This window comes from Gavialis gangeticus, unplaced genomic scaffold (genome assembly GCF_001723915.1).
Source record: "Gavialis gangeticus isolate Ggan-Ray unplaced genomic scaffold, GavGan_comp1, whole genome shotgun sequence".
Classification (NCBI taxonomy): domain Eukaryota; kingdom Metazoa; phylum Chordata; order Crocodylia; family Gavialidae; genus Gavialis; species Gavialis gangeticus.
The window spans coordinates 99,249,771-99,261,883 of NW_017729033.1; the positions used below are offsets into that span (position 1 = coordinate 99,249,771).

The 12,113-nt window shown below is 42.0% G+C and overlaps 1 protein-coding gene across 3 annotated transcripts in view; it reads left to right on the top strand.

Annotated features, from left to right (window-relative positions):
* The first annotated feature begins 485 nt into the window (after positions 1 to 485).
* Positions 486 to 12,113, top strand: part of FAM13A (family with sequence similarity 13 member A) — a 261,003-nt gene continuing 249,375 nt past the window's right edge. For 2 of the 3 annotated variants that reach the window (XM_019526052.1, XM_019526053.1), the window contains exons 1-3: positions 489 to 931; positions 3,900 to 4,089; positions 9,093 to 9,302. In XM_019526052.1, the coding sequence (XP_019381597.1) occupies positions 905 to 931; positions 3,900 to 4,089; positions 9,093 to 9,302 (427 nt within the window). In that variant the 5' untranslated portion in view covers positions 489 to 904. Of the gene's footprint in view, positions 932 to 3,899; positions 4,090 to 9,092; positions 9,303 to 12,113 lie in introns of all 3 variants that reach the window. The other variant, XM_019526054.1, reaches the window with a different exon arrangement.

The window sequence follows — 12,113 nt, forward strand, 5'->3', positions numbered from 1 at the left end:
GTGTATCAAATATAAGACACCGTCATAAACTTCTAAATGAACTTGTTCAATCTGTGTGAAAGACCAAATCCTGCTTCTGTGTGTAAATGGTTGGAAATGATGTTTTCTGGGTTATTTGCCAATAGCAAGTCAAATATTTTTCCCCCAAAAGTTTTTAATGGAATTAACGCATTTGTTAACTTGAATGGCATTTTATGAGGTACAGATAAATGCAGCAGTTAAGATGCACAGAGAGAGTGACATTCTCTCTCTCTCTCTCTCTCTCTCTCTCTCTCTCTCTCTCTCAGGGCTCATTTTATTTTGAAGTCAGCCCTGCTTTGGAAAGAGTTACTGTATGTATTAGTAACATACCAAAGGAGTTTGTTTAGCCTGAAGGTATTTCTGAGTTGTAAAGCAGGGTGACGAAACTACCCTCACTAATTCAGAACTGGGAGTGATGATGCTAATCATTAATGCCACCAAGTGGTAGCTGTTGCATAACGGGAGGTGGGGAGGCTGGTCTCTGGGGCGATGTTATTATGCAGGACACATGCTCTGTTACTTCTTGGGTTACATCTTTGGAAAAGCTTGTAAGAAGTTCCTGCTAATTCATGAAAAGATGTTAATGACTTAAGTTCCAGGTCACATGACTCTTCCAGATTGCCAGTACCCGACTCCCGGAATCAGATTTCAGCTGCAGGGAACTGCTCCCAGCCATTTGTACAGCCTTAAGAAGAAAGAAATGACTTCCTGGGATTTTCATCCAAGAGAACAGGAATTCCTTAGCAGCTTTGGACCCTTCTCTGGATTTTTGTGTTTTCCTAAACTGTAAAGCTTTCATAGCATAGACTCTTAATAGCCTTCAGTATTTTACCTAATACTTTCATCCCATCTTCATCAGTTCTTCCAAACACTTCCTGAAAGAATGGGGGCAGGAGCATTAGCCATCTGTGTGAGTACAGACTCTCTGTTGTGTGCTGTGATTACTCTGAGTGTGCATAAGGAGGTCTCTGCCATCCACTAGTTTATTACAACCATATAAACTTGGTAGTGCATGAATATGTAGGGGGAAGTGTTAGATAAGATCAGCATTTGGGGCTGTCTGACTTCTAACTTCAGCTTAAAAATCTAAACTAGCCAATCAGTATGGATCTGTTTAAAATGTCATGTTGATTTGTCCAAAATGTGCGTCTGTACCGAGGAGTGGCTACTAGTGTCATTCAGGGACGAGTGAACATTTTCTAAGTTATCTCTCTTGGTACTGCTCTAGACTAAAATATAGACTTCTTTTTATACTGTTTTCTGTTAAATATTTAACAGCAGGGTTGTTACAGTAGGGAATTCAGTGCAGGTATAAAACGGAGAGGGTTTTGACTGGTTCATTAAACTAAAGTGTACAATTGGCATTTCTTTCTTTTCTGGGGAGGGTGTGTGTGTCTTTTGAACCTACCACTTTTCTTCTGCTTTTTGATGTGGAAACAGCTTACAAGAATAACTGTGTCTAGCAATGGTGGAATTGGTTGGCAACCCTTTTAGCCACAGACTGACTGTGACATGGAGTTTGTAATTATGATTTTTAGATAAATTAGAAAACCACCGCTCTGAAGTGTGTGACTTCTAAAAATGCACACTGCTGTGTGTTGTTCAGTGTTGTTGAACTTTACAATATTGTTAAGCAAAAAAAAAAAAAGGTTAAGTAACCAGTCACTTACCTCTGTATGAAACAGCAACTACTCACAGGAAACAATAATTAAAGTACAGCAATTATAATAAGATTTTGATTAATGGTTTTCCCCAGTTGAGTGTAGATAGGTTTAAACTGGTTCCTTAAAAACTGCTTTAGCAAATGGCTTCATGCTGATAACTTAACATTGTTTTTCTTTTGTTACAGGCACGATATCTTTTTATAGTTTGCATATTGTTTATAAATCTTTGTATCTTCTGTAATTCCAAGCCCAATTTATAACATTGTATTCCTCTAGCTTCTGCTGAAGGCCAGGAGTAGGAGATCAGGGTGTTTGGCTCTTTAACAGACTGACACAATGAAGGTGGACAACTGGCTTGCCCTCTCTGTGCCTCAGTTTCCCCACTGTAAAATTAAGCCAGGATCCTGTTTTTCAGTCTTCCAGTGCCTTTGTAAACTTAAACACACACTGGGTGTTTCAGCATGCTAAGCACATGCTGGTCTTCTAGGAAAGTGTTTTGAGGGCCTCTAAAGGAAGAGGCAAAATAGTATTTTTTTTTTTTTCTTAGTTTGGCTCATTTGACCTAATATCTATCTATCTATCGGTATAATACCTTGATATTATACTGTATAATATTACATATTAATATAAGGTGATGGCAATATATATCTAATGCTAGAATATATTACTATTTTTTTTAATTATAGCCAATATTATTTAATACTCCTAAATAATACATGAAAAAATAAATGGTCTAGCTCACTAACTTCTGCTTTCATGCACAGCCTTCCAAAGTGAAAATTATTTATATTATTCTCATAACCCTAATGAAATGTATTTTTAAAGTCATACTGGTAACAGTCAGTGGAAGGCAGAGTTTGAACACTGACAATACTTACTAATTATTTATCACGTTTGTACTATTTTTAATGATCTGGTCTATTGTCATGGCTGAAATGCTATGTTATATTATAAAGTTTTTGACTGCCTTAGCTACAAAGGTAATATCCAACAAATGTGGCATATAAAAGTCATTTACACATAAGATAGCATGAAAATATCTACTTCTGCTGTCAAATACCTCATTAAAAGATATCTTTTCCCTCAAAGATGCTGTGTTTATCGGAAAGGATACAGCAGTCTGTGTAAAATGAACTGCATTTTTTCTCTCTCATCCAGAACAAGGACAGTCAGGCTCAACAGACAAAGTCTGTGCAGCTTTCAGGTTAGGTAGTGAATTGAGTTAAAATGGCATGTTTCATGTGCAGAGATTTTAAAAGAAATGCTACTATTTTAAAACCAAAAGAAAAAATACAAATACAATGAAATAACTGTGTCCCTGTGTGTTTTTGCCCACAAAATACAAGCAAGAATCTCTGCCAGAAGGACTATTGCAGCTTAGAGCAGGTATTCTTTTACCTGCTTATTAGCAATATGTTCCAGCAGTCAAGTGGAATGGTTTTGGTGAACATTATCCTGCTCAGCCATAATAATGAAACCATGCTATTGTGAACTTCCACACACACATATATGTGACATTTGGTGGGGTAATATACTTCTCTGTCTTCTCTTAGCAACTCTTCTTATATGTGTAGCTTGTCAGTTCCACACAGCCATGCTCTGATTTAGATTTATACCCCGAGGAATACATAATTTATTGTGGTATATTGCAATAGGATTTACTGTTCCTTGCTTGAAATGTTTTAAGTCAGAACTGGATGTTTTTCCCGAAGACAAAAGTTATGGACTTTGACCTAATTATGAGCTTATTGGGTAAAGTTCTTTTTCCTGTGTTTATGCAGAAGGTCAGACTAGGCGATCATAACAGGCCCTTCTGGCCTTAAAAATTAAGAGTCCATGTTGATAGTTTATTGTGTAGGTACTGTACACAGTCATTTCTGAGTCCCGCCCATTGGTTACTGTAGCAATGGGGTTTGAATACAGACTGCGGTGTGTCTGTCCATGCTCTCTCTTAGCTACAGATAAGTTATGGTTTGGGGCCCTTCCTCCTCCTTTTCCCACTTTTTGCTCATGAGCTTTTCTCTGCTCAGTTCCAAGGAACTGCTTCATAGAGATTTTGCTAAGGATTAGTTATTCAAACAAACCCACACACTGCAGACTGTTCTATCTCAAAACATACAAGCTCAGGTTTTTAATTGACATTCTCAAGCTGTAACCATGCAACCTCCTATAGTAAATGTGACCGACTGCTCTCGTTTCCTGTGCTCCTTTAAGCAAAGTAAGTCAGCAGTGAGGCTGAAAGAAGACATGAAAAAGATTGCAGCACTGCCACTGAACAAGCAGAGGGATGCTAGCTGCCAGAAGGTGTTTGGCGTGAGTCTCCAGGAACTTCAGCAGCAAGGACTTAGCAAGAACGGCATCCCAACTGTGGTGTGGAATCTAGTAGAATATTTGACCCAGCACGGTAAGCTGAAAGCCATCTTTTTCACTTAACAGTGCTGGTTGTGAATGTCTCTTCAAAGGGAGGGTCTTCTATTCATCCCTAGTAGAGAAGCTAAACAAAGTTGTGGCCCAACTCCTGGTCCTTTTCCCCCACTGGCTTTTTGTTTGGCTGGCTTTGTGGCAGACTGCAAAGGGACATTTACATTCATAATTTGCTGCATTATGAAGTTGCATTTTTGATCATTTAAGATGTTGTTTACCTCCAGCTTTGCATATTTGCTTGTGTCTCAAATACGTGTGTGTGTGTGTGTGTGTGTGTGTGTGTGTACACACATATAATAGTGCAGTGGCAGATCAGCAGAGGGGAAGGGGGCAGGCGTGCACTGGTGTACTTGCTGCATCCAAAGTTTAAATCCAGCTGTCTAGCAATGGCAACAGCATTTCTAGTCAGGCAGTGCTGAGGGAATCAGTTTATTTTTAACTGAAGAAAAATATGCGTTGTTTTATATGTGATTATGCACCTCACCAACTGCACCCCCCATTTTCAAAATTCTAGGTCCTCCTGTGTGCAGGGTTGTGAAAGGTATGGCCCCTGGGCTGTCATTTAGCCCACAGGGCTCCTGGAGGGAACGTGAATTTGGGGCTCAGGGTGAAGGAGGTAGGGCTGCTGAATTCCAGCATACAGAGCCCTATTGAGGATGTACGTTAGCAGCAGAGGGGTAAGCAACAGCTATGATTCAGGTTCAGGCACCTGCAGCAGTTATCACAAGCTCGCCCTACTGCCAAAAGCAAGCGCAGATCTGGCCCACAAGAGCAACTATGGTCTAGATCCAGTCCAGGGGGCCATAGGAGTGTGACACCACTGTAATAGTGCACCTATATATTTATAAGGTTCAGAGGAGGCTTTTTATGTTTATTAACTAACACTGGAAGGTAAGTCTCTAAATTCCCAGCCTTGCCACGCTTGTATTTAATATGTAGAATAAAATGGGATTCATTCTTTGTTGCTATTCATGCCTTTGCAGAGGGCTAGCATGAGGCCGCTACACCTTTGTTACACATACATGGTATATATTGGCCTGTATATTACACCATGACCATAAAAGAGGAATTTTCACTCTATGAATATTGGCATCTGTTTTATTCTAGCAACAGTGTGGAACAATGTTCCTTTTAAGGCGCCTTTTCTAAGCTCTGTACTGCTCATTACAGGGCATGTCTACACACACAATTAATTTGAAGCAACAAACTCCAGAGCAGTTTGAAACAGAGTAAACTACTCCCAGCCACAGCATCTACATGTGTGCCTGAGACAGCAACAATATGAGCCAGGGTGGAGCAGTTTACACCAGTGCCAATCTGGCCTGGGTCCGCCTCAGGCTCCAGGTGGGCAGCAAAGGAGCTGACTGGAGCACGAGGGTGCTGAAGTGAGGAGCTATATGGCTAGGCAGCTGGCAGGAGTCTGGCCCCCTGTTGGCTGGACTGACTAGATGTAATTTACGCCCATGGACAGCATGTAAACATGCGTTTAATCACAGTTAATTACTCTGCAATCAGATAGTACTGTTCCCAACAGGGGTAGAGGGAACAGTACTATCTTATGGTGCTGTTAATTAGTTTACTGTGGCCTAATACCATCTCAAGTATAGAGGTTGACACTTCAGGCTGCAACTAATTAGTCTGCTCTGCAGTAAAATGCATGTGTAGATGCAGCCACATTACAGTACTTTACATTCTCTCCTGACATCTTGAGAAAACAAGCATCCTTTCCAATTTGATCTCAAAAAAAACAAGTTCAAAGTGAACATGGATCAAGGTAGGATATAAATTGGAAGGCCAGTATGTATTCCTGAATACTTTCACCTGGGGGGACTCATATTCCAGAAAGAGAATGTCTTGTTTGTTTAATTTAATCCCCTTTCATAGTGTCCAAGTGGTCCAGCAGGAGAGAAAAGGTGAGAAGAACTGGTAAAAGCAGTTTCTGCCAAATTTAAGGTTTAAGCAAAAAGCCCCAAACCCTGTTCTAGACCTTATGACTGGAAAGACATGGTTCCAAATGTGAATCACAGTAGTGTTGTTGTAAGCTGGAACCAGTTCTGATAACCTTCATCATACTGAGTATATTAAAATGTTGGGAACTAAGCAACTGATGGTTAAGGAGATATTTTACTGGTGCATAGATAATAGAGTATAAGCTGTGCATTGTTCATGCCTTAAGAAACCACAGTATCTCCTGCCAAATGTGGGCTGGATGGAAGAGGCAGGGCAGGTTTCTCTAGTCTGGTGGAACATTAAACGCTTCCTAAATGAAGGAGCTAGTGTTGCAGTGATGCTATAGCCACAGTGGTCCAGGAAATAAGTGTGAGTCAAAGATTTTTGTTGGTGATATCTTTTATTGAACCAGCTCTGTGCTCGGGACAGACTTTGATAAACTTTCTAATGCAAATCATTCTTCTTCAGGTCTGAGCCTTAACTGTCAACATTTAGGATAGTGTGTGTTGTCCTAAATGAAGGAAGTTAAGACAGATGATGCAGGTCACCTATATCCAGCTCAGCTTTCTCAGACAGGCAGTCAGTTCAACATGAGCCAGGAGAGGGATTCTGTCTGCATCTAAGTTCAGGTGTGTGCAGTACCTGTTTCAGAGTCTGAGTTTCCAGATGGCCCTGAATCAGTAATTGGTCTCATGAAGAGGGCAGTGTAAGAGATATAATCCTCCCCCCACCCCACTGTCAAAGTGCAAACAAGATCCAAAAGATGTCCACATATCTGAAGAGAGCCTAGGACAGACTTTTGCTTTTCAAAACAGACGTAAGCTAACCTGGAAATCAGTTGGTTTTATTTTTTTGAGGGGCTATCAAAGCACAAGAGTTTTGAAGACCAACTCTTACACAACCTCAGATGTGAACTTGGTTAATTTGGTGATATGGCACAGTTTCCTCTGCATGAGAATAATTATCAATTCAGGACCATCCTGAAATGCAGACTTTGATTTGGCAGTTTTATGGCAAGGAGGCAAGGATGTTTGTTGGAGCTTTTTACTCTGCTAAAGTTAGACCTTTCCTAGGATTTTTGCAAAATCTTAATTTGGGCCTCTTCCAGAAATGACTTTTTTGAGGAAAATGAAATGGTGATAAAGGATGCATTATTGTGTGTAGAATATGTAACTTCCCCTGACTTCTAAGATAGCAATAGATTTTGATAAGCAGCGTCTCCCATTGCCCAGCAGATGTCAGAGTAACATTTTATATAGTGATATTGCTGTCTATGAGAGGTATGCACTTCAAGTCAAACCTGGCTGTTTTATGATGTCTGTTTCTATTACATGCTGCATTTTGTAACCCCTTTTTATTGTGCTACCACCAAAGGATAAGTAATTCTACAGAGATGGTGCACAAGACTGAAATTTGGTTGCTGAGGTCTTTATTACAGTATTCTGCTTTTCATTTTCATGGAGTTGCTCTGTTTCAGCATGTGAAATCGGGGGTGGATCCAGGACTTCCCAAAGCAAAGTGCAGGAGCAGCAACTCACCCAGCAAGGGTGGTTGCATTGCTAGCTCCCTGCTTTCTTCCCCACCAATGCAAGCACACTGCCCTCAAGAGACTCAGGGGACTTTTTAAAGTCCCTAAAGCAGGTGAAAATCCCCACTCTCCTTCCTCCCTCCCCTGCTTGCCACTGTTGCTGTTTCTGGGCCTGGGAGAACACCAGAGCTGTTCCCACCCACCCCAGCCAGGCTGTGCTGAGGCTGGGCTCATCTGGGGATGGGGACAGTAGGAACAGCAGCTCAGGAGAGTACTTCCCACCTCCCTGCCACCTTCCTGTCTGAGCCCTCCTTCCCATGCTCCCACCCACCCCACTGAAATTTCCCCAGCCCCAGCTGAGCCCAGCTCACATGCAGCCTGGCTGGGGCAGACGAACAAGCTAGTGCCTCCTCCAGAAGGAGGAAAACTACAGCAGCAGGCAGGGGAGGGGGAGAAAAGAAGGTGAAGGGAATTTTTCACTTCTTTAAGCACTTAAAAAAGACCTCAGAGGCTCCTTTGATGCGGTCCAGTCCAAAAGCAGGGTGCAGGCGTCACATTGCATCCCCTGAATCTGCTCCTGTGTGAAATCTAGGCATGCACTGAAATGGAGTTGACTTTAAACATGATGCGATTCATCTGGATTCTTTTGTGGAATATGTGGAAGATTTCCTTCTCTCATAACTCTTTGGTTTGGGGTGTATAGCCTGCTATTGAACTCCACGGCCCACCTGTGCCACAGCAACTGCCAGCCCTACCTGTACTGCCCCAGGGCCCCACTCACCTGAGGAGCAGCAGCAGCGTGGCACCTCGCCCAGCCAACTGCAGCACACCCTGCAAGATGGAGGCTGTGGGGCGGGCCTGTCCCTGCCCCTTCCCCATGCTGGGCGGGGCTGAGCAGACCCCCTGAAACCTGCTCGCAGAACCCCTGTTATAGGCCACATACAATACAAAAGTATGCCTTGTATCCTTCGATTTTCTTCTATAGTTAGTTACACAGTTTTGCTGTTCACAGTGGAGTTACTGCTGCAGTTAATTGTCTAATGTACAAAGGTTTCTCCTTTGTTTTTTTGGTAAATGTCTTTGGTAGGACATTCAAGGGCCCAATTAAGAAGTGGCCATCTTTCCGTAAGTAGTGGCTTTGATGGCAATAGAGGCTGTGAGCAGAGGTACTTGCTTAGATGTTTTCCATGTCAGAGTCTAATGGTGCAGCTACTGCAGCTTACAGAAGTAAGACTCCACCATTTGCGCTCAATCCTGAGTGGTGCTGCGTGGTCACGAGTTCCATCAAGGTCACTAAGATTCATGAGTGTTGAAAGAGTTCTAATAAGCCTCAAGATCTAGTCCTTAATGTTCATTATTAGGTCATCTAGTAAATTCAGTAAGGTGTGTGTGATGTATACTGTGTGTTGATTGCTAGCACCAAGGTGCCTCTGTCAGTAGTGTGTGTTATTTCAAAGCCAAGTGTTTGTTACTTGGTTTTTCTCATGTGTGATATATAATTGCAGGACTGACCCAGGAAGGTCTCTTCAGGGTAAATGGTAATGTGAAAACGGTGGAGCAGCTGCGTCTGAAGTATGAGCGTGGAGAAGATGTGGAGCTGGCTAAAGATGGGGATGTGTGCTCAGCAGCGAGTCTGCTGAAATTATTTCTAAGAGAATTGCCAGAGGGGGTCATCACCTCAGCCTTACATCCCCGATTCATTCAGCTTTACCAGGGTGAGTGAAAATCACCCCCTTAAGTGTCCTTATATGTGTTTTCTTTTCTGAAGAACAAGAATTGCAGTCCCTACCTGTTCTGCACAGCCTTTCTTGTGTATATCATCCTGTCACTCTTACGTTTCCCTTGCTGCCATTGTTCCCTACCTGCTCCCCAAATGCTTTGAGAATCACAATTATGGCAATTTCAGTAGAAAGCATAGGTTTCTAAAAGAGCATCAATACATGTTTAGATGGAGAATGAGTTCTTCCATGAATGGTAAAACATTTCATGTTTTTGGCTTCTATAATCCTTTTATAATCTAGGTACTTCAGCCTGAACAGTCAAGTTTGAGTGTTCTCACAATCTGAATGACAGGCAATCAGAGACATATTTTTCAGGGCAAAGTTTTTTTTGCTGCTGCTCTCATAGTGCAGGCTTTTATAAAGTCATGCTGGTGGATTCTGGCAAAGGAAAGTTGATGCTGATCCCCAATTTGCTAATCAAAGTAAATATATTTTGGGGGTTCAAATATACCTTATCTCACATTAACTGTTAAGAAGTGATTCCATATCAAAATTATTCAGCTTACAGATTAAAAACAAAAACTTTCCCATTTTTACTAACCTTTCAAGCTCAACCTGGGATATGATGCTCATGGCTTATACATCACCATCAATTCTAAATATTCTGAAGGTGGAAGTTTCATTTAATCCTGTTTAATGTTGTACAGGAGACCCTCACCATTTGTGGGGGATACGTTCTAGAGATCCCCCCGCAAATGGGGAAATCCGCAAATACTGTACTGTGTCGTCTGCATTGAAAACTTGTTCAGGCTTGTGGGGGATAATCCCCTGCTGCTTCATGGTCTGCTGATCCCGATACCTTCATCAACCTCACATTATGTAGATTGTGCCTCTTTTTAAATTCCTTGAACCACCTCTTCCTTGCGGAGCGCAGTAACAAAGTGTCATCACACTACGCAGGGAGAGAGCATGGGTTGGTGTGGCACACCACGAATATTTGAAACGGTGAATTGCAAATCTGCAAATAGTGAGGGTTTCCTGTATTTATCTCTATTTCAGATGGGCTGCTTTGCTATAAGCCAGAAAGCTGTTGCAGCAGCCCTCTTCTCACCACAGGACATAAATAAATTGCTTTGAATTCAATGTGAGCTATTTTATCTTGTTGGATGAGATCCAAGACTCTTTGCACTCGCCTATAACCTTGCAAAGGCAGCAGAGCTAATAGGTAAAAATACTAGAAATATGATCTGAACAGTAAGAAGAAAGCAGATGGGACCAGACATACACAAGGCTTTTGCATGCAACTGAAATCACAGATATGACTCAGATCTGACTGGTGTGGAATTCCCATACCCTAGTCATGAGGCACAGTCTGTTTCCTGAGCTGGCTAGAGTATGGAGAAGAGATGGATTTAGTCTGCTTCCCTGGTCTGCTCATTTGTTCCTGTAGGCTTCAGGGGAGGGAGAGCAAGGCCATGGCTTTGCCACTTCCTTGTCTCCTTTGGAGCCAGGTATTCTCTTGGGGGTGCTTTGTGGAAACATCCTGTACCCTCTACTGAGTGCAGGAACTGTATCTGTAATCACATCATCCATGGTCTGTGTGATTGTAGGAAAAGGCTCTTAATGATCTTCTGTTCCACGGGTGTTGGATCCATTCAGTAAGAAAGTGTCATTGCCTAGAACAAGGATTAGCAACCTAACGCCAGTGGGCCAGATCGTGCCTGTGGAGACATTTGGTTCTGGCCCACAGAGCGAGGGTCTCTGGGGTTTTGCAGATGGGGCTTTGGCTGTGATGCAGTTGGGCAACTGAGCATTTTGCTCATGCCTTGCTGTGACTGGGCAGTGGAGAGGAGTGCTGGTGGGGAGAAGTGGTGGCAGTAGTATCCAGACCCTACCACTGTCTTGCCTTGGACCTGAGCTAGGTCATTCCAGCCCACTGCCAGAATAGGTTGTCAACCCTTGGTTTAGAACATCCCTTTTCTGATCCAAGTCACCTTTGCTGATTTTTTTTTTTTAATATTTCTTTATTTATTCTTAATATCACATCATCTCTGACTTATGATCTATATTAAATTAAATGTTTCCTTTTTATCTCATTTTATAACAAAGTGGAAAATATTTAAAAATTTCAGACACACCCCCACCCCTTGCTGGAAATTATTAATGTGAGCTACAGGCATTCCTAGCTGCCATTTGGAAAGCTTCATTCATGCTCAGGCATCCATAAATGATTTCCCATAAGAAATGGAAAATTCTTCCTGATGCATTTCATTTCCATGGAAGGCACATATTTCTGAGTAACAAGACTGGCCACTGCATGTCACTGTTGCATTTGAAACACACACGGAAAATAGGCATGTTTTGCTTAAGGAAAAGGCACATAAGAAGAAATACAGCAGCAGTCTTCCAATATCTGAAGGGATGCCATAAAGATAAGGGATAACATCTTTTCTCTCTAGCAGCAGAGAACAGGATGCACGCCAGTGGCTTGAAGTTGCAGCAAAATAAGTTTCAATTGGATATCAGGAAAAACTTCTTACTAGTAGAACAGTGAGGCAGTGGGATAGACTGCTTAAAGAAATTGTAGAATCTCCATCACTGGAGTTATTCAAGAGAAGGTTGGATAAACATTAGTCAGGGATGATCTAGGAGTGCCTATGCCTATGCTATGCTATGCCATGGGTATGTTCCATGCTTTTAGAAGATGTTGTCCCTTATCTTTATGGCAGCCCTTCAGATATTGGAAGACTGCTATTGTATTTCTTCTTATGTGCCTTTTCCTTAAGCAAAACATGCCTATTTGCT